Raw genomic sequence first — 27,283 nt, forward strand, 5'->3', positions numbered from 1 at the left:
AGAGACATCCTTGTTTTGATGAATCATAATGTTAGACTAATGTTAAAATTTCAACTTAGAGTTACTATATAAATTTTGTGTTCAGCTGTCCATGCAAACAACCAAAATGATTCTTCTAAACTGTTTAATCTAAATAGTACTTGTTTCCTGTCTTGACACTACCCGAAAACAAGAGAAATATTCTACAAAAACAGGCAGCACTCTCAAATAATTAATGTAAGAAATTTTAATGCCTGTCTAAGCCTACTAATGACAAAGAAAAACCATCAGGAGTATTTCCTTTTAATTAAACCACACTAATTAGTTTCCAACAAACCTTCAGGAATCAAAACAGATCTCAAATTGAGTGACTTCGCTCTGCCATAAATCCTCGCCCTTTGTGCACAGCCACGTCCCCTTGACGCCCAGAGCTGCAGTCCCTGTGTCCCTGTGTCCCTGCAGCCCGGGCTACGGCACCGCGCAGAGACACGCGAGCAGAGGCAGGAGCAACGCAGGAATGGCCAGGGGAGAAGGCCAAGGCAGGCCATGGAGTTGGTACCAATGTTGAGAAATCTTTGTTTACACTTCTAGTTACACAGGTAAGGGAGTTCAGAAGTTCAGAATTACGGGGTTTTTTTAATAGACTTGTGAAAAACGCCAATCACCTGTTTTTAAAATTTTAAAAGTTTAACAGATAGAAAATGGTTATAAAAATAGTAATACAATTAGAGTAATAATAATTTGGACAATTTGGATTAGAACAATATGAGACAATATGAGACAAAGAGTTATGGATGTCCGGGTACCTTTTTCTGGGCAGCCCAAGCCTGAAAGAGGACACTCATTAACAAAGGATTAACCCTTAAAAACAACAGCCTGTTGCATGTTCATACACTTCATACATGATGTATAAATTCCATTCAAACACAGGATTCCGTCTGGTCATCGTCAACTTCTTCCTCTGAATCCTAACAGTGCCTTCGAGGCGGGAAGAAGCTCATTTCTTCTGATAAGAGGGCAATAAATTCTCTTTCTCTGAAAGATTTAGGTGCCCTGTGGCTGCTATCTCGTTGCAAGTCCTTTCTTTAAAAAAAGTATCCTACATAGCATAGTTTCTATTTTAACATTTTTATAACTTAAAACTATATTTAACACACTACTTAAGTGAATTAATACAGCGTTACTTTGTAACACAACACATATAATACTCATTTTAATATTTGTGAAAAGCCAATCATAAAATACACATTTTTCACAGACTCTTATTTTTTACTTTTCAGAAAGAACCTTTAGCAGCTCTACTTTTAGTTAACTACTGTTTGTTCCACCAGCAGCGTATAATTAGAAACAAACATCAAGCTCAGTTCTTGTCTTTGTCATCAGTTTGGGAACAGTGTGGCCACTTAGAGCTTATCCTCACCGATACATATACTTATATATGTATGTAAAATGTGGTCTGTGCCAACCTGCCCGGGATGTGCGTGATGATCCCAAGGACAGAAGCTCCCTCGGCCTACAGCTCCTTTTAGCCTACAGCACCCCACAGACAGCCCGAGCTTTGGGAACGGGAATAACCCGGCCCGGCCAGAGGGAAGGGCGGGCACGCGGGAAGTGCTGCTGAGGATCGGGTTTGGGGAGAGGTGCCATTTTTCTAATTTAACTCGAGGGGAAATCAAGCGGTGGCAGGCGGCGAGCTGGTGTGACAGCGCGGCTGCGGCCGTGCACAGGGCGGCGGCAGCACCACCGCCGGCTGAGGGGGAACCACGCCGGGATGAGCGCGGCGCGGCGCCACCCGCAGTCGACAGCCCAGGGGCGGGCCGGGCCGGGCCCACCTCAGGGCCAGCGGCAGCGGCCCGGCCCCTGCCGGTGCGGGGCGGAGACCGCGGGGTGCGACGGCACCAGCCGCCATGTTCGGTGCGGGCAGGCCGCGGGCGCCATGTCTGTTACGGGCAGCTGCGGCGGAAGGTCCCTGGGCCTGCGCCCGCCCGCACCGCCGCGGGCACCCGCACGGGAGCGCGCCCAGGGCGGCCGCGAGTCTCTGCTAGGACGGGGCGCTCCAGGTGCGGTCGGACGCTGCACTCCGCGGGAACGCCGGGGGCGGGCGGGAGAGCGGCGCGGGCCCGCCGTGAGCGCGGCAGGGCTGGGTCTACGGCCGAGGGTAGCCTGTTCTGGGTAAGGGAAGAGCGTAGCTGCTGGCTGAAATAAAAACCTGAACGGCCTCGCTTACGGGAAGATGTGCCCCACAGCAGCCCCGGCTGGGATTTCCTCTGCTCCCCGCCTGCTGCCGTCTCGGCCGGCCTCGCCTGTGGCAGCAGGAGTGCGAGGGACCGGAGGAGTGCGGGAGGCTCTGTCGCAGGGGTTTGCTTGTTAGATGAAAGGCTGCCTCCAAAAATAGCCGTCCCCGAGAAACTTTTCACGAGGGGTGTTTTTTCTGGGAAGTGCCCCAGATTACAGTGGGAGATGAGTTTGCTGCTGCTTCTTTGCCTTTTTCTGGAAGCAAAACCGGTTATTTGCATCACCAAAGATGTATAGCAGCTAGCAACAATGGCTTTTGCTCGCACGAGGCCATAAGCAGTAACAAGACGGTGTTGGCTGCCAGGTGTGAATGAAAACCTTGTTTTCCTGCTCGCAGTTCAAAGTATAGCAAGAGGTCAGAGGTCTGGGATCCAGGTGGTTGAGCTGGGTAAGCCTTTAACTCGGGTCAGGTCAGTTGCCTTTCTTTATTGCTGGTGATATTACTCTACTCTGACAACAGGCTACCCATCTAAAACAAAGAGCAGTTGGCAGGTTCAAGGGTTACTCAAATGCTTATCCCCATGTAATTTATTATTACCAGACAGAATTCATACTAAACAACCCGATTGCAGAGTAACTTAGCCTGAAAGGGGCCCTTGCTGTGCCATTTGACCCAGACCCTTCCTCAGAGCAGGGTTGGCCTCAAGAGTTGCACCAAGCTGCGTGGGGCCGCAGGAGCTCCCCCATGTGAGTACTTGGCTTCCCAGAAGTAAAATTGTAGCAAACTACCCACACGCGTTACCTAACCTGCGGCCGCTCTCCTTGTAGAAGGAACCACGTGCGAAAGAGTTCTCCTTCCCATCTACTGACCTGGGTGCGCAGCTGAAAGCCAGAGGAGGAGCTCGGCAGGATGAAGCCGGTCATCGTGGTGCACGGTGGAGCTGGCCGGATCTTCAGAGAGCGAGAGGAGGGATGCCGGGCTGGGGTTGTCAGAGCTGCGCTGCGAGGTTACGCTCTCCTGAAGAAGGGAGGCACTGCTGTAGATGCAGTTGAGGAGGCAGTACGGTCAATGGAAGATGATCCTCATTTTAATGCAGGTAATTTTTCTAAGGATTAAGTGGACTTAGAATCATATTATATTTCAAGTGTTTTGCCCTGATGCTTCTGAAAATCCTAGCTTGTATTATTACTGTTGCATTAGTATTGATTTATGTACATTGCAGTGGAGTAAAATAGGTGTTTTTTTGTGACTAGTGTCACAAAATAGGTGTTTTTTCAGCATGGTATGTAATGTAGTTTCTCATAGTACACTTAGGAAGATGAGTTATGCTTTTGCCATTCCTTCAGTGTTATGTATCTGCCATTTAATCTGTTTTACATTTCTGTAAATCTTCTGTTACTGTGCTATGTGTATCCAGTTTTAAGACATGGACTCTTACAGAATATGTGTTAAGTTAATGTCTCTCTTTAAGGCTCTTGAATATACCTTGCAGCTTTGTTTAATCCTGAGTGCTTGATCTTCACCTATTTCCACAGAAATACTGGTGTTGGGGATTTTAGGTGGTTTTCTATTCATTAATGCTTGCAATTAGTTACTTTGTAAATAATACTAGAGAAGCAATCCAATTATGGTGTATGAGTTGTAAAACTATACCTTCCTATAGTAAGGGTTTGTAACTGAATTCCCTAATCAGTAATGTGAATTAATGTTAGTGGTCGTAATCAAATACGTTCTCCTCTTCTTAGGACCTCGAATTAATTATTTTTATGAATTTCAGCAAAAATATTTCCCCACTCCCGCCGTGATGTGTCAGAAAAGAACATGGAATGAAATGTCGGTGCTCAGTATCTTAGGTAACACAGCTATTAGTTATGTGCTCAGTTAGTTTGCAGAGGTTCATTTGTTTCATCTCACCTTGAGCAGTTTTTATTTAATATGAAACTTTCATTGTTTTGTTATTGACTGGAGTTGAACATTTTGATTTTTAGAGCACTCATGCTGAAATTATGAAGTGGACTTGAAGGTACAGTGTGTGCTTTTAAATAGTTGGCATCAGGGTGGCATGCTGTCATTTAGCTTTTACTTAACTGGACTTGAGCCTTCACCTGTTGTTCAGGTAGTGGCAAGTAGTCTGTTACAGAGATACCTAATTGTGTCAATGCTCATTAGGTACAGCTCCTCTCAGAATCTGCAAAAATGAGCTGAAAGCTATGTGAGAAAGACCCTGATTGGAGTAGCTGTTTAAGACTCAGTGTGTAGTATTTATCTTGATAAAAGGATAAAATCAGTTTTGCTGTAATATTTTCTAGGCAAACAGACATTTCTGAGAGACAACGATGAAGATGGGAAAGAATGGGCAGAACAATCAAGTTGTGTCCTTTCTTTGCATGATAGGGTGTGGCCGTGCTGTGTAGGGTTATCTTGATGTAGGCTTGGTGCAAGGGCTCAGAAGCTATACTGGTGTATAAAATTACCATTTTAGTGACTTGTGCACCTAATAAGTAAGCAAGTTGTACTTGTGGTGTGGTTATATTTCTGTGTGATCTCTTTGGCTTGCAGTATGAGCCAGCTTGGCATGAGTACTCCATGATCTATTGATCCTTGCACACTCTTTCCTATGCAGCCTTTCCAGGAGAGAGGACAGATGTGTCTATCCACAATTAGAGGGAGTTGGAGTACTCCTCTCAGTATCCCAGCTATGATTGGGCTGATGTCAGACATGTTGATTATTTGTTTCCTCCTAGATTTTCTGTTTTCTGTCTCTTTCTGTTTCCCAACCCTTTGCTTAATAAGAAGCCAAAAAGTTTTCTTTTTTCAGCACTGCTGCCCATGGGTGCCATGGCCTCAGAGGCTGGTAGTCCTTACCCGTTGCTGTGGAAGGCAGGTGAAAAGGCAGCCTGTAACCACAGAAGGAAGATTTCAGGCTACCTGAAATCACTTGAGGCTCAGTAATTACCTTTGCCCTGGTGCACAGACTTTCATGGTGACTAGTGAAATGAGAAAAGTTGGTTGTACAGCTCACAAAGCTGGAGGAGTTGTGGATACTCCATCCCTGCAAGCATTCAAGGCCAGGTTGGATCAGGCCCTGAGCAACCTGATGTAGTGGGTGGCATCCCTGCCTGTGGAAAGGGATTGGAACCAGGTGATCTTCAAGGTTGTTTCCAGCCCAGGCCTTTCTGTGAGTCTATGGCAAGTGGGGTGAATTGTTCTTAGAAGGCACCCACCAGTCTCTCTTTGCCATCTTTAAAAGGAGACTTGTTTAGTAAGCTGCCTTTGATTACAGAAACTGCCTGCAATTGTTTTCTGCTCAGCAAATTTTAAAAAATTGTAAAGTGTATCCTGTGAGATTTGTCCAGTAGACATGGGGCACTCTTAATGTGGTGATGAAGGGGCCTTGTTGAGTTTCCCCTGGAACATGGTTCTGGTCACTGATGGTTGGGAAAGGGGTACCCTGGTTCTAGTGTGAATTTTGTGATCATGGGTTAGAAAGCCTACCCTGTCAAAGGATGTTAAAAGAGCATGGCAGGGTTTATCTGAGAAAACAATTCCTTACCAGCATAAGGAAAAGCTGGAAGGGTGATGTTCACGTGGGTGGCACAAGGCAATTGACCTGTAAGCTCTTTACAGATCAGTCTAGAAGTTAACATATTGTGAATGATGCAGGACTTAAATGTGGAATAATTGAATTAGCTGGAGACAGGTAAAAAACTTTTGGGGGTGTGTCTGTATGTGGCAGGGGCACTTTTGAGATTACAAGAGGAGGATTACAGGATTTAGCTGCCTTTTGTCACAGAGGATTTAATTTCATATATTCTGGTCTGAAGTACTTTGGTATAAAAGTTTTATGTCAGTTATTAACAGTAGTTTCTGACTGCTCTAATGTTGGTGTAACAGAAAGTACAAAAGCCCTACTGCATTAGTTATGTATAGTGCACAGGTCTTTTTACCTGAGGTACTGTGTGCATCTGCCATGTTTTGGTTTGATTTTTACTTTTCAGGTTAGTCTTCACCATCTGTATTAGCAAGGCTTGTGCACTTGATGACTTAGAACCTTTTATTCCTCTGTGGTGCAATTATTGGCATTATTTAAAAAAACACCCTATTTGCATTGTCTCATTTTGTATGTCATTAATTTTCAATTGGGCTAGTGATAGCACTGATAATTTTAGAAGAAGATAACTACCTGATGTTTTATTACTTAAACTTAACTTTTATTTTCTAAAATTACTTTATGTACTGTTTTTATTTGGTAATGGAAGAACTTGTGATTTCAAGCTTTTGCTACAATAGTGAGGGGACACTTACTCTGCTCTGTTAATTTTGGCACTTTCTTGGAGTGCTGTGTGATGTTCATCTGTTGATGGGATCAAACACTATACTATTTCTTTGGGTGGTGTTGTATTCTCCTTTAGAAGAGCTGCAAAGGCAAAATAGTACACTTAAAAGGGATCTGGGGAATAAAGAATTCTATTCACGATGGTTTGCCCATCTAACTTTAATACCAAATATATAATTTGGATGGGATTGGAAATGTGTTTTTAATCTTATGAAAAAGTAAAACTCAGTTTTAAAATAGATGTTGTACTCTGTGAGACTTCTGTTAGTGGCTGGATTTTGTGGTTGTACTCAGCAGTGTTTCTGCTGGAGTTTTTGTATTTGGGAGATACTTTTGGTAAGTCAGCAAAGTGGGAAAGAGGCTGCTTGCTGAGAGCTTTTAATTGAATCACCTGGGTGGTTAGCTCTTAATGACTTGCTTCTTTTTCTCTTGCTCCCTACTTTTTTTTTTATTTGTCTTTAGGTTGTGGATCTGTTCTAAATGAAAAAGGTGAAGTAGAAATGGATGCCATTATCATGGATGGAAAAAATTTAGACTCTGGAGCAGTGTCTGCAGTTAAGTGCATAGCAAACCCAATAAAACTTGCTCGACTTGTTATGGAAAAGGTATGCTGATTATCTGCTTGGTATGAAGCATTTTCTTTTCCTTTGAACTTCAGCCAGTATATTGATACACCTCAGTGATGGTGTTTGTGTAGTGCTTTAAAGCAGCAAGGAAGGGAAAAATGGATTGGAGTGTTTGGAAACACTATGGTCATGATCATAAAGCACTTACCTTAAGGGGTTTTGAGAAATATTTATAAACAATAGCATTCTAAGAAAACATAACTTGACCTATACATTTTGGTCTCCTGTAGTTCCACTGCTGGTATTCAAGGGGTTTTTTGTTGTTTTCACTTGTTTTTTGAAGAGCTTTTATGTTGTCACTGAGTGTTGTGCTTGATCTTGCAAGATTAAAGTTCGGTAATACACTGTTCACGTTGGAACTGAGTTCATGGAAATGAATGTTCATGGAACTGAAATAAATGACCCAGTTACATATTTGGCTATGTAATGCACTCCTCTGTTGTTCTGGGTAGCCTTCTCCACTGTGACTTGATCAGGTGGTAGCACCAGTCCAGTTGTAATCTTCCACCAGTAGAAGATAAATTAGCCCTATGCGGTGCTGACAGGTTTTTTCCAAGATAATCGAGTTTATTATGGCAGTAAAATATTACTTGACCTTCTATATAAGATCAATCCCACCTTACTCCACTAGGAAGTCCATCTAATACTTGCTACAGCAGACTTCTCTTATTTTTCAGATATGGTGCAACTGATCTGTGTGATATCTGTGCCTGTTTTACTATTACAAGGTTGTGACAATGATCAAAAAGTTTGTTCTGTCTTTGGAGTTTATATTTTCATTCTACCTAGTGCAACTGTCCCATTGTTGGAAAGGTTCATATTTATGAAAACACTTATTAATAAAGAAGACTTATGTTTCTTTAAGCTTTCAAAGTTGCTTTTGAGGGAACAAAACCTGTTTTGGTGATCTGTAAAGATGATTGACATTTGTCTTGTCCTCAATGGCCTCCAAAGCAGAAAGGATTTTTTTGTGTCCTTAATTGAAAGATAGTTCTGCTTTTAAGATCAGAACATTTCACTAGCATATTCAATATAAATACTTCAGTGAAATGTATGTCTACTAGAAAGCAATGCTAAAACTTGTGATGAATAAGGTTTTTTCCTTCATACAGAATGTTTTTGTTATTAACTAGATCAGTAAATTAATATAGGTGGTAGACAGTTTCACAAGACAAAATTTGAGAATATCCATGAAGGGTCGAGGGAGAGATGTCTCTAGCATGTTAAGGTGAATGTTGCATTTTATTTTATTTTCTTCTGTAGAGAACTTATTTTAATGCCTCTTGTTTACTTCTTATTCCAGAATCACTGATTTATTTCTTTGTTGTCTTGTCGATGAAAAAAATCCTATTTTAGTCAACAAGAAAAAGCTCAAAGTGACAGTGTTGAATTTTGAGAATATAACTTTGCAATGTGTGTTTTAAAAATAAAACAGAAAACCCCAAACCAACAAAGAGAAAGCCCTCTCCTCTGTCTTGTCTATTACAAAGTCTTCCTTGTCATTGCATTGTGCTTCTGGTGTTCAAAAGTGTTGAGGCTAAATTTGAAATGAAATCATACAATTCCACTGTACAGGACCAATATAATGGTGCAGCCCTGACACCATGACATTTTGTGGTACAGGCGTTATCTTTGCCAAGATGCAAAAAAATCTCTGTGCATGATGATAAATTCCAAATGTAAATGTTGGCCTAAATTGCTTGATGTATCCTGAGATGAGTTTCTCTGCTTCTCCATCTCCCATACATGGGAATACCAACTGATGTTGCTCTTCTGCTCATTGTTGCCCCTCTGTTCATCTTGGACAGGAATTTTGGGACACCAACCCAGGGTATTTCACAGTACATTTCATAGTGTGTTTTGTTGTACTGTGCTTGATTAAAAAGCATTTTTAACTGTGAGACTTGGGGGTAATAAGGGTAGTTTTCCTGGGGTCTGAAGTCTGTGTGCATAATTCCCAGTGGATTCTGAGTGCCTCAGTACCATAAAGAATTTTGAAACATGCGGCTCCTGAAAACAAACAAACCAACCAAAACCATCCTGCTCGTCTGCTTGTAATTGTATTTCCATCCTATTCTGGAACAGTGTGGGCTCCATCTGGTGGCCAGAGTAGCTCCTCGAGGCTGTGGTTGCAACATTGTCCTTTTTGGCTGTCACTTTCCCACTGGGCTCAAACTTGTACAAATTCATGAGGTAGAAAAAAGGAGAACAGCAGAATAATTGCCATTCATTATTTACTGTACTGTTGGTCACAGGAGCTTCTAGAGGTGGAAGACTTTTAGTGCATTTACTAATGTAACACATTCTTGTAAAAGCACTTCAATTTCTGTTAGATTATTCCTGTTTGTATTGAACATAAATAGAATGATACATTGATTTTTTTTTTTAATTTGGGGCATGTAATCATTCTCAGCTCCAAAACTTCATTAGGTGGGCTTCTCATGAAAATTAGAGCACTAATTCATTGGTGTATTAAGCTGTGTACATTTTCCCCTACTGTTATTGTGCAGGACTTTACATTAGGCAAAAGACAATTCAGCTTAGAACACAGACTTCTTGAGGCAAAGGGCCAGGTTTTTTTCTGTGCTTCCAGAATTGTTAAATGAAGAACTTTGTTGGTCTGAACTTAAGGCCCAGCAGAAATTTGGGGTATTTTCCCCATTTCCAGTGAAATTAGCTAAAAGTTTCAACTTTTGTTGCTTATTTGTAAGATTTCTTGAACCCTTTTCTTGTCCTTTTAGATTACTTAATATCAAGTGCATACTTTTTCTAGAAGACATTTACATAAGCAAACATATTAATGAAACTAGAAGAATGAGACAGAAAAATGTGCTTTTGCATTATTTGACGGTGTTCTACTAGTTCTTTTGATTGACAACATCTGTTGAAGAGAGTGATAAAAATCACCTTAAGACATCTTCTTTTCAGTGAGGACTGAAAAAGAAGGAAAAAAGGAAACCCAAAGTCCTATCGTAGAAGTTTATTTATCAATATGCAAGTATTTCTTGCTTGTGTACCCTAGGAAGGTGCATATATTATGCAAATTTGCATATGAGAGGGATGGAATCCTATGAAAAAGTTTTTAGAAATAACTTCCATTTTTTATAATAAAACTTCATATTTTTAAGACTTATTTAAAGGATGCTATAGTCTTAGTTGCTGAAGAAGGCAAGGGATGGAGGACACAGCCTTCTGGTACAGCTCAAGGCTAAAGCAAATTTCAAATTTCCTACAAAAACCCACCAAACAACAAAAAAACCCCAACCCACACCCACAAATAAAAACCAAACCTATTTTGAATGTCGTATTGTGTGCTTCTCGTGGGTTAGTGGTAGTGGCAGAGGGGGGCAGTATTGCACAAAGAAGTTGGCTTTCAAGTCGAAGAACACTGCTCATTAGGTTTGTCAGCAATAGGTTGGTCTTACATTGCCTGGTAATATGGTGACTGCACTCAGCATGCAAGCCCAATGTCTGCTTTCACATAGACAGGGGACTTCTTGTCACCCTTAGTATTCCCTAAAGCAATGCTCTCCTGAATTTAAGATTAGTTAAAAGACATGTCGATTTTCAAAAATGTTTGATGTCGGGGCTGCAACATCAGAAATGTTTCTAAAGTGTTGTCCTCTGTCCCTGTCCAAAGGGCTTAATGCAGAGGCTCTAATAGGCTTAAGTAGAGATCAGTGTCTCTGACTTGGGAAGAGGTTTGTCTGGAATCCCTTAAAACAATGCAATGCTATGTGTTGGTCATGGTAGTGATTACTGGTCATTGCTTTAGGAATCAGCAGCAGGTGATGGCCTGCAACATCTTAACCTGAAGCTTTGAGACTGTAAATGCCCTCCAGAATGTAGCATGGTACAGAAATACCCACCTCTGCTGTCCTTACTTCTGGCTGAGAGCTGGCTGTGTGCCATGTGGGTGCTTGGCAAGGCTCTGCAGGGCTGCTGCCTCCAGCATCATGGCTCTGTTTGCACCTCAGCTGCTCTGCTGAGCTCTGCTGCTGCAGGGACAGAAAGGCTGGCTCTAAGTTAGGTGCTCTGCTCTGAAATGTTCTGTGCTCTAAAACCTTCCCAGGTTCTGTTGAGCAATTGACAGCTATGTAATTGTGCAAGAAACTGCTATATTGGAAGGGGATATGGACAGAAGTTTAGAAATTTTTAAAATAAAATTTGTAATATTCATTTTGTGGATACTTCTAAAGATAGCTGTTATACAAAGCTGCTAAGTACAAGACAAAAATAATAATGTCACATTAAAACAACAAAAAAAAAATCAGATTTCAGTGCTCAGAGCTACTACTAAAGTATAAGGATTAATTAAACAAATTTATCTGGCAAACTTCTCTAAAATACAAACTAACCGAGCTCTACAGACTTTAAAGCATGGAATTAACGAAGGTTGTTGAATTAAAATCTGGTTTGGAGTGCTTTGTAAATATAGAAATCAAAATAGAACTTTCAGGTATTGTTAGAAGAGAGTAAATGTTTCTTGGTCAAACCCATTAGAAAGTATTCTGTTCTTAAATTTGATCCACCGAGTTAATAAGAATAGCAGCCTGTTGAAGGAAATATTTAAAATGAAATTTAAGGAACATTTTAGTTGTATGCTATTTACATTTGTAAGTTCTTTTACTAGGTGTAATGCCATTAAACAGGAATTTATTTAGCATTCTTTTGAATAAAAGTCTTCTAAATCTCTTAGTGAACTGGACAAAACGGTTAGCTATGTAGTAATTTGGTGATTCATTTGAAACATTACAAAACAGTTGCCTACAAATTAGCTAAAGAACAAATTTAGCAATTTTCCCTCTCCCATTATAGTACATGTTAAATAGATAAGTCCAATTCTTTTCTATTGATGGTTAAACTTTGTGGTCTGGAGAACTGAAAGCTTCTTCAGCTATAGTGGAAGGGGATATGGACAGCAGTTCAGAAATTTTTAAAATAAAATTTGTAATATTCATTTTGTGGATACTTTTAAAGATAGCTGTTATACAAAGCTGCTAAGTACAAGAAAAAAATAAGAATTGTCAATGAATTTCTTGTCTTTCTGCAGACAAAGCACATGCTGCTGACTGACCATGGTGCACACCTGTTTGCTCAGGCCATGGGTATTCCTGAAATTCCAGGGGAGAAACTCATAACTGAGAGATCCCGGGAGAGATGGAAGAAGAACCTTGAGCCAGATTCCAACCCCGAAGAGTTTCAGAAGTAGGTTAAATATATTTTATTTTCAAATTTGGGTAATTTACTTTGGGCTATCTGGTTACAAAAAACTCAAAAGAAACCAAAAACCCCTGAACGAACAAAGCGACCAAGAAAAACAAAACCCCAAACAAATAAACACAAACCTCAAAGGCCTGTATTCCAAATGTTATGTGACTTGATACAGTCTTTACAGTGTGTCTTTCTTGAAAGCAGTAGAAAATCAAGCTTTCAATGAATTTGCTTAAACTTAAATGACTGGAACAAACTTGATGAAACTTGTTGTTGCTTAAGAAGATTATTGGTCACTTGGACAATAGCATAGGTTCTGTGGCTTTATTGGAGAGCAAAGTTAGAACTTGTTACTGCTCTTAAAATCATCAGTTACAGAAGTGCACAGAGTAGCTTTAACAAGCAGCAGATATTATTTTGTATAGCTTTTTCTGTGGAGGAACAGGTTTTAAAAAATCAGTGCACATACCTAAAACAAGTTAATAAAAAAGCCCCAAAAACCTAATCAAGGCGATGTTGGTTAAGTATTAAGTAGATGATCAGATTTGTTTTGAAATTGTATTAGATAGTTAAACAACATCAGAGTTTGACCAGCAATTCCTTCTGAGTGGTAATTGTGGCTGTTGGTTATAAAAAGGAATAAAAAAATGACCAAGTTTAGTGGTCATTTAGGGAAGAGAGATGCTGCTGGATGCCCAACAGCAAAATGAATGTCATTTGGAAAACAAGCCAGTCTCATGAAGTAGAGGGGAAGGTGAGGGGGACAGTAAAGGAATTAAAAACATCAGGTCAAGAATGATTTCTGTGCCTTTGAGGTAGGCACAGTCACTTAATTGTTTTGAGCTTGCATTTGTACATCCATGGTTGTGGTGCAGGAAAATACTGTATTACATTACATAAATGCTGTATTATGTGCTGTTCATCTGTTTTGTGAAACAGGAGTAATGGCAGGAGCAGAGCTGAATTTGTAGATTTGAAGGAGGAAATTTCTTCTGTGAGCATGTTAATTAAAATCCATAAAATTATAAATTACAACCTGTATGTTGCTTTCAGTAAATTGCTGGAAGGGAAAACAAAGTAATAAGACAAGCATGAATATGGTCTTGTAAACAAAATGATGTTGTTCCTTGACCATAAGGTCTTGGTCATAGTTTGTTTTGTATCTAACAGAAGTTTTCTTTTGATCCATGGTTTGTCCAAGGACTGTGTGCTATTGTCATTGATTGTGAAGAATTTTGAGGATGGTGTAACCACTACTGTCTCTTGTTCTCTTGAACATAGCAGTTGGAATAGCATGGCTTTTAAGTCTTCATTCATTCCTCATAACTGCTTCATTTTTACCTTTGTTTTTGTTTGGGTTTTTGTTTGTTTGGGGGTTTTTTTGTTTTTTGGGGTTTTTTTTCCTGAAAACAGTGTTAGGCATCTTCAGTTCCAGCATGGACTTCTTCTGGGATATCTGATAGTAAAAAACTTATGTATTTCTGAAAGGCTGAAGACTTTTTCTTGTCATGGCCATGCTGTTCTTTTTCTGAAAACCAAAACATCAGCACAAATTCACAAAGTTGAAAACAGGTCTTTTTTAATGCAAACCCATTTCATTCTGTATCACATGTGGAATGTTCTTTTTCCCTGTTATGTCCACAGTGATTATGCAGAAACTTGCCTGAGGCGAACAGACAGAAGGTGAAGTAGTATTAGTCAGAGGCAACATAATACCAGATCATACTGGGAATTTGAAGGTTGGTGTATATTTCACTTCCAGTCCCTTGATCCTCACAGTGTTGGAAACCCTGTGGTTTCATAGGCTTTGCAGGTAAAGTCTGGTGTCTCCATAAGAGATACCTTTCTCCTCTGGTGGTTAGAAGCTTGCATTGATTTGTGCTGAAAGCTTAGGATTCCACTGTGTGTGGAACACTCCACCTTGCACACCTTTTGCCGAGAAGAAGGTGTGATTTGATTTATCTGCACACTGCAAAGACTCGAGCAATACCCTTGTTAAGAATTACTGGAGTTTGCCTGAGAATCCCACAGAAAGGGTGTTGAGTCTGGCTGTAAGGTGGGCTCCTAGCCCCACTGTGAATCACACTGCCAGAGTAACTTGAGGGGGTATTAACTAACAAGGACCCTAAAAACAATAAACAGAAAAACCCCACTCTGATGCAGGGCTGAGAGACAAAATAGCAGGTAACTCGTTAGTTAAACAGGGATGGTGTAAATACATGTCACTTCATGAGTATTGGATCATGAAAGATTTAGACAAAAGGAAATTAACAAATCCAAATAATACATTCTGTATCGCAGTATATAGGAATAATTCTTGATTGTAAAAATCCCTAATAGCATCCTCCAGTACGCCACAGGTACTTGCTGAGGTTCTTGCTACTGTCAATAACTAAAAATAGAGAGATTGTTATAATTTGATAGCAGTTTTGTCTTTGTTAATGTTTTGGAGTCAACTAGCTGTGCAAAAAAAATTATTTGTATCTTCTTTGTTCTGAAGATAATCAAAGGAAACGTTACACTACAGCAGTAAAAAAAGGGACTGTAAGAAATCAAGTGTAGTTGTCTATTTGCTCACCTGCAGATGAGGTGTGTTTGACACATTCACTTTGTTATTTATTGCCAGTTGTGCTCTCATGCCAAAACAGGTAATTACTGCCTGTGTCATCTGTGTGCTTTTATTTTCACAGTTGCTTAAAGTAAATACTTATCTAAGAAAATATACCTCTGGATACATCTTTCTTAGTTTCTCAGGAGGATCTAACTTTAGTTGGTTGAAGGGTGCTATATGAATGTGCAAGGGAGTACTGAATTTACTAATGTTCTTTTCAGCAATTCACTTCTAACAGATGGATGGGTGGGAAGCCCATCTGCACCATCATATCAGTTTGAGATGAGGTCCGTCTCTACATAAATGTCAGAGCAGCCTGTAAGGCCTGTGATTCATCAGTCAACTTGGAATTGCTGTGAATGAAGTGTAGGGACTGACAGTATGATATTTTACATAAGCAGGAGGGAACAGGAAGTTGGGTCTCTGAGAAACTGGCTGTGGGTTTCAAGGTACACAAAGACTTTGTCTGACTTAATTAGCTCAGGTTTTGCACAGCTGTAGAGAAACCCTCACCAGTGCCCAGGCAAATTCGAAAGGTATTCCTTTTCCAGTTGCCTGTTGGGTAGCTCCTTGAAGGATTGTTACAAATTATTTTCCTGTGTGGAGGAATTTAGATAATTTTTGGGGTTTGGTGTACTTCTAGTCACATACTGGTTTATGTTCCTAGGAGAATTGCTAAGACTGGAATACATGGGTATTTAAACTGTTGCTTCTCAGTCACGTCTCACTTCTCAGTGCAGCAACTGTTACAATAAGTCACCACAGGCTTTTTTTTTTCCAAACACAACTACACGTGTCTATTTTTAGCAGACTATTGTATATGTCTTTTCTGTGTTGAAGAAATAAAGATATAGTTGAGACTTGTGTTTTCTTCAGTGCCTGAAGATTTTTAAACCAATGTGCAGTTTCAGCAGAGTCTACTGGCCAAGTGATTTAAACCTCAAGATTATGTAGCTGCAGAGTACAAAGACTAAAGTATGTCTTAATGATGCATTGTGAGCAATACTAGTTGAAAGGAAAATAAATAAGCTTTTTCTTTTTTTTTTTATAGCATTCAAACATTAAGGGGAGTAAGGAAAAGGGAAGAGGAGGAACAGGAAGGAAATGATTCAGTGCATGCATAACATTACTGTCCTTTTCTCTATTCACTCATTTACGTGCATTGTCATTAATAATTCCGGTTAACCTCCTGTTGAAACAGTGGAGCCAATTGTTGCATCTTCAAGTTGCCATTTAGGGGAAAGTTGTGTGTCAGTTTGTGTGTCAGCCAAAAAACTACTCCAGAACTATAATGACTAGAAGTATTTCTGCCTTGTGTGCTTTTGTTTTGCGGGTTTTTTTCCTCCCCAAGTTTCCATGCCATGAAAGTAAACAAGTCATGGGGGAAGATTTAAAAAAAAAAAAAGAGTTTTCTACTCTATTAAATACAAAGCTTGTGAGAATTATTGCATGTTTCTTGTTATTTTTGTAATGAAAAGCATGGCAAAAATAGCTTCATTATGAGTAGTAATTCTGTTGTAGAAATCTTCTTTAAAGGTACCTGGGAAATAAAGGCAACGTGCTTTGGCAGGTATGCTTTAATTCTGTCTGATTTTATGAACTGTTTTTCTTGGCAGAGACCTGGGAACAGTCGGTGCTGTTGCTATAGACAGTGAAGGCAATGTAGCTTGTGCAACATCCACAGGAGGACTCTCTAATAAAATGATTGGCCGTGTTGGTGACACAGCATGCATAGGTATGGGGTGTAGGATCTTGCCTTTCACTTTTTGGGGCATCTCATTTAAAGAAAGAAAAAAAAAGTATTGCAATTCTCCTTTTCATTAGTGAAACAAAACATAAATACTAGTCCATCTGAAATGGAGGTCTAACATTCACATCTATCAAAGCTAAAGCTCCTTACAGCTTGGAGATATGCAAGAAAGAATTGGAAAATGGGGATGGGAGTTTGTTTTTTCTGTTGTTTCTTCAATGCTAACACCTGTGTTTCCTTTCTGTTGATTCTGATCAAGCTCTCCTTTTTTATGGCTCTGCTTTCCACTAAGTCAAAAACTGTAGCCTGTTCCGTATTACCATGCTGTTTCCTCAATGCTTAAGGAAGTAGGTGTAATTGCAATTACTACTTGTTGCATCAGTGAGCAAGAATTACAAAGTGACTCGCAAATTTGAGTAAATTCCTGTTCTTAAGAGAGCCCTGATAAGACTGTCTCAGAATCCAATAGATGTGGTGTGGAATAAAGGAAATATTTTAAGAGATTTCTTATCCAAGTATAAAGAGACACTTGAAATCCTTTCTGCAGACTTGCCAATTGATTGCTTCAGGGTTCTACCATACAGCTGGCATTTGGAAAACAATTATTTTTAGTAAAACATGTTCCAAACTCAAATAGCATTGCTGTTGGCAGTATATGATTATTATAAAGCTGTCTTTCTTTTGCATACAAAGTTACTGACATTTTGGTATCCTCTGGATTTTGACTATGGTTTTCAGTTTTGTGTCTGGCTGCAGCCTTCTAACTGCAAATACCCTTCTCCTGTGTAGATTATGTTCAGGGTTGTTATAGTTGTGGATGTAGGTTTGTGAAGGAGAAGTGAAACTGGGCACTTGTGAGCATATTGCAACTTTTGATCTTGCCAGGCATCTTCAGGATTTGATACAGAAATGTCAGCTGTGCTTTTAAACATCAGAGGCTTTGGTAAGGCAGCATTGACTTAATATGGCAGTGTTTTTCCACATGTTACTCAGAGTCCATTAAAAGGGTCTGATCAAGAAAGCACAGAAAGGAAGAAACTTTCATTGCTCTTCTAAGGCCTCTTTCCCCTCCCCCAGTACCTTGTTTATAATGCTGTGGTATGTTTCTAGCTCCTGGGAAATATTTTTCTTAGGAGATGTGCTAGAAATATGGGTATTGAGCAAGCAAAAGCTTGGTAGAGAACAGGGTGTGGAATGGGCCAGCAAAACAAGGATGGGAGAAAAAAAAAAGGGAGGGAAGGGGAGTTCAACAGAAGAAACACTCTGCTTGTGGTCACGACTTTGAAGATTCTTCAGGGGTGCTTTGAAATTTTACTAGAGCCCATGCTCTTCAAATCTCTTATATGCTGTGGAGGGTAAGTTCCTCTCAAACTGGTCAGCTCACAAATGTCCTCACTAGATCTTCCTTCATATCTTCTCAATTGATGTGACCTGGCATTCTGCATCCTGTCCCTATCTTGCTGATCTTCAGTATACCCCCCCTTGCTGTCCTGGAAAATATTTTTGCCCATTCCTGTGGAGTGTTGGCCTGCTTCCGCCTCTTGTACACAAACAGATCACTAGTCTTCTCTCTCAACTTGGCAACTGACTTGCTTCAACTGTTGTTCATCTCTTCCATATATTTTACTTTTCATATTGTGGCATAAATGAGAAGGAAGCTTTTCTGACACTTTGCTTTCAGAAATACATGGAGCTAATGGACCTAAAGAAAGAAATGTTTGGTACCTATTTTAAACAATGCAGGGCTTTTAAATCATATTACAGAATATTGCCTTCTTTTTTTTTTCCCTTTGAAAAGGAAGTGGAGGTTATGCTGACAACCATTCTGGTGCCACTTCAACCACAGGACATGGGGAGAGCATTATGAAAGTGGTCTTAGCCCGACTGATTCTCTATCACATGGAGCAAGGTATATTCCAAACTTGCTGTAATCTGAAGTAAGGAGGATAGGAAGCATTGCCTAATCACAGATTTCAGTGTATATACTATCATCCTAAAACAGCTGTCAGGAGAGTTGCTCTAAGGGGTGTGTGGATGGGTTAAAACAAAAACTTTAGAAACAAAACAAAGTATTGAATTATTAATAAAGCTAAAATAGCTGAAGTAAACAGAATTATCTCTGCTGCCTGATACTGAATCATGCTTTAGATCAGTGTACACTGAAAGACATTACTGTATACTTTAACAGAAGTTCTCTTTAATAATTTTTCCCCAATTATAAACTAAAATTCTGTGAACAAGAAAAAGAAAACAAGTAAAAGTAAGATACATTTAAGGGAGCAGTTAGGGAGGGCTAGAAACAGTTAACTAGAGCTAAAATAGAAAGTATAGTGTATTGTCTTTCTAATAAACTGTAAAGGTCATTATTATAACAACTCTGATTACAGCAACAGAAATTATTTTAGGACTTTTTAACCATGATTTCAATTTACATTTTGTTTTGGAAAATGTACTAAACATACTGGTGGGTATGTGGTAAACAGCTGACACAGTATGTCTTATGTGACTGTAATACAATCTGACTGTGGGATGACCCTTTGTAGCTTTACCTTCATGACTTAGTCTGTCATCTAAACCCTTGATTATGTTACAGCCCGTAAACATAGCCAGACAACACACTTGTGTTGCATGCAGTTAAAGAATCATTAATATAGATATCACCATTATTTTTAGAAATAAAATAATTTTGGAGCAGTACAGTGTAACTTGCTTTGAGATCTACCAAAGTGGAAATAGTTGGAAAACACTAATTTACATTTTCATTGGAGAAGCAGTAAGAAGAGAGACAAGTAACAGCTGTGAATATTTTTGTTGTGCTTTATAGGGCTGTTTGCATATAATGGGTGCATTCCTCTAAATCTCATAGCTGACATGACAGTTTCAGCATAAAATACAACCTACAGATTATTTCCCAAAGCTCTTAACATGTTATGCTCTCCCTTTGCTCTCTAAATTAAGTCTCTAAGTATTCAATTTGTAAACAGCTTTCTAAGCTCTTGTCTAAACTGTATAAACCAGTTTCTTCTCTGGCTTAAAGTTAACTGCATTGCAAGACTTATGCATTGATAGCAGTTATCTGGCTTGTGATTAATCAATTTGAAAGGCAAATGAGGCTCAAATTAAAAAGTTTATTGGAAAAAAAGAAAATTAACCCACATGTATTCATGTCTAGTTTGTTTGCACTTGTTCACCCTGTCCATGCTTGCTTTACCTTCATTCATCCTGCCCAGAAGTATAACTCAGCTGCCAGGCAAACACGTCAGCAATTAGATTCCCCCCAGCCCCTCCTCCCAACATATTTCCATGAAGGCACTGAAAACAAACCCTTAAGTTGGTGTGGCTTTTTGAGTCCTTGATAAGTGAGCTGAAGTTGCATGTGTAAGAACAACTGCAGAGCCCTCAAAATTCTGTTCAGCTAATTGGTAATTCGCATACTAAATATTCTCTTTTGGACAAATGCTGCAAAATTTACTTCTGTATTTCAGGAGTGAATTGCTTTGGCAGTCTTAACAGCTGTTGGAATTTCAGTCTTATGGTGGCAGCTGTTGTCTTGGTGAAAAATCAAACAGTGAAATACTGACCCTTTGAAGACCGTGCCACTGACTTGAATAGTCACAGTGTCACCCGTGCGTCAGAGTAAGGAGCTTTATCCTGTCAGTCACCAGTGCTGGGAATAATTCTGACTCTGCTGGTTTTATTTGGTTTTAACTCAAAATTTGCAGGGAAGGCATAGAGGTCAGGTTTTGTTCTATAACCTAGGCTGTGTAACATTACTGAGGGTCTGTATTTTAGGGTAATTAGGCCAAGCCAACTGCATTCCTGAATGCATATTTAAACTTGTAGTGAACAAATATTTTGCAGCTATTACAGGCCTGTGTGTATGATGTTCCTATTAAATTTCATTTATTCAGAAAATACTCCTGTTAATACAAATCAAGTAGAGAAAAGCTAAAGTTGCATTGCTGGTCCTTTGTCTGATGTCAGACCTCATTTTGCCTGGTGGTTTCAGAAGTTTCAGGAAGAGTCATGCTGATGTCTGCTTTTGATAAATTATGACAATGTGTAGTACATGCCTTGAGCTCTGTTGCAGCCAGTGGAACTAGAACAGAGATGATGACTGAACTTTTTGACTCTTTGGATGTGTGTTTTTTCAAATTGTAAATGCTTTAGATCTAACTTGTCATAACCTTTGATGAAAACCTTGCAGATTGACTTTTTTTCCTAGTCAAATGATGGCATAAGAAGTGGTGCGTCTTGAACATAAAGTTTGTGAGTTAGTTTTTATTAAACAAATGAATAAATTCTGAAACAAACTAATTCTGAACTGAATCAAAATCAGAAGCTATGTAAATAAATACTTGGGGCAATACCACACCATAGCAGCTCTTCACAGCTGTCCAGAGCCTTTCCAAAAATGCTTCCTTTGTTAGAATGGAAATTTCTTGCCAATTTAGTTGAAAGAGAAGTTAGATTTGACTGGATCCATGGGGAGGGGTGAAATTTTAAGAAAATTTAAAAACTGTCAGGACAAGTCCTATGAAGTGATTTTGTTTTTCTTTTCAGGAATGTCACCAGAGGTTGCAGCGGACACTGCGTTAGACTACATGAAGACACGAGTTGGGGGTTTGGGGGGTGTCATTGTTGTCAGCAAGGCAGGAGAGTGGGCAGCAAGGTTCTCCACCAAGCAAATGTCCTGGGCTACTGTAAAGGATGACAACCTGCATTATGGCATTTATGCTGGGGAGAAGCATATAAAGTCTGTTGATGAAGCTCTTGCATCTGAAAGAGAGGGATTCTAAGAGCGAAGAAATGAAGATCTCCAGTTTTTGCTGGAGGACTATGACAGTTGATTTTGTCTTTCTGAAAGATCTTTTGGTTCACAGGCATTACCACATTTACAGTCAAAACAAAATCTGGACATTATTCTATGGTGGACATGTGTATATGTAGTCTTTTAATACCTTTGTGAAATCAGATACTCCTTTTTTAGATAAGAAAGGAAATGGTCTGTAGGTTCCTTGGTTAGCGTGCCTTAATCTTACATTAAAGGGAGCCTGAGTTTCAGTATTAGAGAAACTCCTTTCCACATCCATTCTCAGAGACTCCTACCAGGATAATTTGAGAGAAAAATACCTATTAATTAAAAGCTGAATTTTGAAAATCCAGAGTCTTTTGAGCAGCCGTGTCATGGTACCAGCTTGCTAATGGTCAGTGAAATACCACCAAAGAGCAGTGAAGAGTTGAGATTAAAATTGTTCCCACAGGCTTGAGGTAACTTGTCACAGGATATAATGAAGTAAAGAAAGTAACTTTCTCCAGAGAAGGGAAAGGTGATGCTAAGGAGCTCTAATTCCATTCATTGACATCACAACCAAGTAGGCTAGAATGTTTCAAACTGTATGTGGATAGTTAACAGGAAAGATGCTATGGACTTGGTATCTGGGGTAGTAATAGAGAAGGTTGTGCTTTTAATAAAAATAACAGCAATCTTTTCTACTCAAATGCAAAGGTGATAGGCACCTTTTAGGTCAAAACATGAGACAGAGATGCTGATTAACTGGAAAAATAATTATCTGAAAGTAAGTGATCAAAGCAAGTTGTACTAAAATAAATAAAACTGCCTGTTAACAAGCTTCTCGTGTGAAGTCTGAAACATTGTCTGCAGAGATTTTCTTTTTTAAAAAAAAATTGATACTCTGTTACTTCTACATTTTCTTCATTAAGATTTTGTGTTTTTAAAAGAAAAATTCCTTTTTTATTTTCTGACTCTCAACTATGGTTTTTTTGTGTTAAGAACTGTAATTATTTTATGCATTTCAGCTGGTGACTAGATTTTCTCTTACAAGCCATCATTCTGTGGAATGTTCCCTTCACAAGATAGCCCAAATAACAGTAACAAAAATCTTAAATTGTGGTTTGAAACCACTCCTTCCTGGGTCCCAACTACAATAAGCTGTATTACTGAGTTGGCACATACAGAATAGTGGGGTTGCCAAGACTGTCTACACTTGCTCTGTGCTTTTTGGTTTCTTGGATGTTGCAGGTGATTGGATGTAGACAGCAGTGGTTCAAGAGAAGATGGCAGATGCAAACCATGACCCTGGAGTACTTCTGCACTTTTTATCAAGTACAACAGAAGATCATGCTGAAAATGGCTGCTGCCTGATCATCAGAAGTTCATAAAACAGTAACAGTAATTTTAATGTGCTCGTTGGTAGAAAAAAGTAGCCTTCTATTGAGTAAAAATGAGATACCAATCCTACAGGGCCATGCTATTCTCTGGGGGTAAAAAAGGTAGCTTCCTTTCCAAAATTCATCCAAAGTATTTGTCATCAGTAATCTGCTCTGTTTATCTCACCTGTCCCTACTGGAAGATAAAATAGAAGAATAACCTCTATGAGTTCAGTCAAAATTTACTTTGCAGCACTATTTTCATGAAATTTCTCAATGGGGTTTTTTTAAATTAAAAATAATCCAACCTGAAGTATGTTTTGTAGAGCTAAATGGTGATGCATATAGGCATGGAGGTAGGCTGCACACAAGAATACAAATATCTTGTCATGTATACTGGCTTTGTCAGATGAAAGAGTGCATGGAAGGCACAATCCTTATAATCTTTCCTTTGCTTAAAGTGCGTGCAGGGAGGCGTGTTTACCCTCCAGTACTGCTGTAACACCTGGTGTACCTTCTCTGTAAAGCTGTTTGTGTGTTAACAGTTTTTGTTCTGGTCAGGCTCCAAGCTGACCAAAACCCAAGTGATGGTTAGTGTAGCAGCAAGCATAAGCTGATACACCTGCTGAGTCGTTGATTGGCAAGGATTTGGTGCTCTGCTAACCCTGCCAGTTGGCTTTGGGTTAGCTTTGAACAAGTTCACATCGACCCAAAAGACACCAGCAACCTCAGCAGCACTACACTCAGGATCTCAGGGATGTCAGAAGGAATAGTAAATGGCTACTAATTCACCTCAGCTGTTCTCAGGAATACCATGTAATAAATCGCTGGCACTTGACAAAGTCATTATCCTCTATAGGTTCTTCTGTCACTCATAACTAGAGTCGCTGGGCACCTTCCAACAGTGCGTTGAGCACTGTGGCTGCCATCTGCTCTCTATGATTTCTTCTGCCTAACCTTCCCCTTGGTGCCATGCTCTATGTTTCCTATCAAAACTCTGACTTTCAAAATTATGCATGGCTCTTATGTTGCCTAAAATCAAAAGACAAAAACTTGCAACTGATAAAAAGCAGATCTTTAATGAAAGCTTTCAGGTGCACAGAAATGGCTACCTGCATGTGTGACAAAGGATTGCTACAATTTGTTCTCAGGTTAATTAATTAGTATGTCTAGCAGGTACATCCAGTAGGAGATCAGTTGCCCCAGTAACTGACCCTTAATCAGCCCCTTGGAGTTGGTACAGGGGTATTTGTTATGTCTCTTAATTTCTGGTGGAGAACTGGATATTCTTATTAGAAATTCTCTTCCTAAGAGTAAGACTAAACAGAATTTCAAGAATGTGTTAGAAAGAGCTAGATTATTATTCTAAAATGTGAGAAACAGCAAGAAAAGTACTAGAAACCATACAGCAATAAATAAAAATGTACAAAGCTATGAATATATGAAAAAGCTAAAAATCTTCAGCTATCAGTTATACCTTTCCAGTTCATGTGGGACTGGGAATGACTACCTGTGCCTTACATATGGATTTGATAATCTTCAGGCTGTAGTTTGCTCCACAGTTCAAAGGATGTCAGCTCAGGCAAAGCACCAGTCCAGGCATTCAGGGCTATATGCTTCTCTTCCAGGGAGCTGACTGACACTCAGTAAAGGTATGTGATTTCCTCACCTGATCTAGATAGCAGGTAGACCTCTTATAGGATAGTGTTCCTCTCCCTCATAAGGGGGAATGGCAGCAAATGGTCAGGGATGTGGTAGACCTATTTTCAAAGAAGCTTGAGAGCTGGGGATGGAAGAGTTTTCCTCTCTCTCTCTTGCTTTAGCCCTTTCGGTTATGTTCTTTAGCTAGAACAGAGTGAGACTTTGTTGCACATGATGTAAGAGGTTGCTGGTGTTGCACGGGACTCCCTAATGTTTTAATATGCTTACATGTTGTCTGACCTTTGTGAACATTGAGAAACCACCCTTTTTAAGGGCTTTAACATTTAACAGTTTTTATAAATCTGGTTGCAAGATGCTGAACTTAGGGGGGATACCAACAGCAGGACAGGAAGCTGTGTGCCCCTGCTGTGCACTGCTGCTGGAAATGAGCCTCTAATCCAAATGGCTGTGACCTGGATATCAAAGAAAGAAAATTAGAGGTTTGTTGCCAAGAAACTGGGTGTCCTTGGCATCTAGCAAAGCAGAAACAGTTTTAATTATCTAATTAAAGTGGGGCATCCTGTTATTTTATATCATTTAGAAAGCCAGTTGTGGATGTTGTCCTGTTGCTTTCTTAGTACTCTGTAGAAAGGGTCTCTGACATGCACAGATAGCTGTGATGGGTCTACATATTAAAGCAAAGATGTTAACAAAAGCACCAGGGTGGTGACCACTGATTTTGTGCACATATTGTTAGTTCTGTGTAGGTTTTGCTTCATAATTTTTGCAAGTTGCAAGTAATCAAAACTTGCTCTGTAGGACACCAGCATTTTTAAACTTATTTTTTTTCAGTGCTCTACTTTGTCCTACATTTTAGTTCTTTGTCTCTGGGGTGGTTTTCATTGACTTTGAAATCTAACTTGGCAAAGTTTAATGGCACTCACTGTTGTGCTTGTTTCTCTTCTGGTCCGCTTTTCCTTTGATATGCTCTGATAAATATTTGCTGTGGGACAGATTTCAATCTCAGTTACGTCAGTATAAATGAAAAGCAAAAAGCACGGTCACTGAAGTCTGTGATTATGCTAAAGGAAGTGAAATCAGACATGGGCTCTCCTGTCCAAAGTCAGTAGCTCTGTATTGAAACAGCCTTTGCTAATGAGGGAGAGAAGAGAGAGGACACAGAGCCTGCTGCAGGGAGTCACTGCCTGGAACAGGACTGGTCTATAGCAGTTTCAGGATAAAGATGGTGCCCAGGAAATGGTTAAATATGCATATTGAGAAATAAATAAGTGTCAAATTATTCACATGAAAGAGTCTTAAGAGCACACAGGGTGAGCAAAGAGTCATTTTGTTTTAGATGTGTAAACCACAAAGGACGGGAATCTCATTTTCCTTTCCACCGCACTCCTTACACTTGGTTTACTGGGGGCATGCAGATACCCTGCAACCTCTGTATAATTGAGTTTTGCCAGACCTGGTCACATGTGCTATAACTTAAATTATTTTTTAAATTTACATTTTTAAAATTCTTGCCTTTTGGCCTTTAAAGTTCTCCTTGCTGGAATGAGGCTGTTTTCTTGTGGTTCCTCCCTAAGTTCTTTTCCGCTGAGGACAGGATGGGTTACGATGCGGTCTGCGTGGGCTTTAGCCCTCCAGCCCTGCACTTTTGACCCTTTCCTGCTAGGGCTTTACTACAACTTAAGCTATGTAAATGCACAGTAGCATGCAGCTTATTAAATACTCAGCCTCTTGCAGACTTAATGGCTCTGCCGGGTGCTGCCTGCTTAGCGGCATAGCAGGCTGTGTGCTTAGCAACCCGGCTGCCTGAGCGCATCGCCCCCATGCGCTGCCTTCCCCGCTGCCTCTCCACTGAACACTGCAAATATTCCCAGCTTTTGCTGGACAAAACCTTGCCTAGGTTTGGGTGCAACTACCACCTACCAGCCAAAGCCTGTGTGTTTGAACGGCATCATGAGGGCTAACTATGACAGGAGACAAAACCTAGGGTGTTAGAGGTGCTCAGCCCCCTTCTGCAAGTAGTAATGGCTGTAAAACAAATATATATGCCAGTAAATGTAGACCTGATTGTTTTAGCACTTGCTTTTCCTTAGAAATGTCAAAATCTAAAAAACTTGTAGTTTCAAGTACAATTCATAAACCTGTTGATTTTGGCTGTAAAAGTGCACCATTTGCTAGAATATGGGTGCTCTTGTCCTCTGTAGGTGGAACTAATTTCTTGCATGGAAGAGAGGTACAGCCAGTACATCTCTTCATTCCTACATTACAGAAGGTAATCTGTGGTGTCATTGGTTGGTTAATTTCTTTACTTGTTTTGTTGGTTTTATTTCTTAAAAGCTGAAGAAGGTTATTGTAACTTTACTTATCTTTTATTTAACCTCAGCTAACCATTCTGAGATCCTCAGACACAAGTATAGCTCAGCTAAGCCTCCAGTAAGATGATCACTCAGAAATTACTATACTGGGGCAAATGAGTAGCAGGTTTTCAAGTATTTTAACCCAGGAGAAATTGCAACTATTTTCTAGTCTTAATGCCTAAATAAACAGGCCATAGGTCCTTCACTCTGTTATTTCTGCATTAAGCAAATAACTTCTGTCTAGGTATGGTCTATTCTGGTATGGTCATACTGAAAATGAGGATGCTCTCTGGGAGAAAACATCTGAAAAAGCAGGGGGGGGAGAGATGGTATCATGCCAGATG

General features: G+C 39.7%; 1 protein-coding gene across 3 annotated transcripts; it reads left to right on the forward strand.

Annotated features, from left to right (window-relative positions):
• The first annotated feature begins 1,940 nt into the window (after window positions 1-1,940).
• On the forward strand, window positions 1,941-22,385 carry ASRGL1 (asparaginase and isoaspartyl peptidase 1). 3 transcript variants are annotated; one of them, XM_063152956.1, is made up of 7 exons: window positions 1,941-2,039; window positions 3,043-3,311; window positions 7,014-7,156; window positions 12,231-12,385; window positions 16,619-16,737; window positions 18,551-18,661; window positions 21,316-22,385. In XM_063152956.1, the coding sequence occupies exons 2-7, from the start codon at window positions 3,125-3,127 to the stop codon at window positions 21,549-21,551; spliced, it is 951 nt and encodes a 316-aa protein (XP_063009026.1). In that variant the 5' UTR covers window positions 1,941-2,039; window positions 3,043-3,124; the 3' UTR covers window positions 21,552-22,385. The 3 variants fall into 3 exon arrangements, with proteins under 3 accessions (XP_063009026.1, XP_063009028.1, XP_063009027.1); XM_063152958.1 differs by lacking the exon at window positions 1,941-2,039 and adding an exon at window positions 2,076-2,151; XM_063152957.1 differs by lacking the exon at window positions 1,941-2,039 and adding an exon at window positions 2,834-2,961.
• The last annotated feature ends 4,898 nt before the right edge of the window (window positions 22,386-27,283 follow it).

This window comes from Melospiza melodia, chromosome 3, assembly GCF_035770615.1.
Source record: "Melospiza melodia melodia isolate bMelMel2 chromosome 3, bMelMel2.pri, whole genome shotgun sequence".
In the NCBI taxonomy this organism is placed as follows: Eukaryota; Metazoa; Chordata; class Aves; order Passeriformes; family Passerellidae; genus Melospiza; species Melospiza melodia.

Coding starts and splice junctions, on each gene's coding strand:
- ASRGL1 (XM_063152956.1), top strand. CDS start 3,125: ATGAAGCCGGTCATCGTGGTGCACGGTGGAGCTGGCCGGATCTTCAGA. Junction 7,157..12,230: donor CTCGACTTGTTATGGAAAAG/GTATGCTGATTA, acceptor GTCTTTCTGCAG/ACAAAGCACATGCTGCTGAC. Junction 16,738..18,550: donor TGGTGACACAGCATGCATAG/GTATGGGGTGTA, acceptor CCCTTTGAAAAG/GAAGTGGAGGTTATGCTGAC.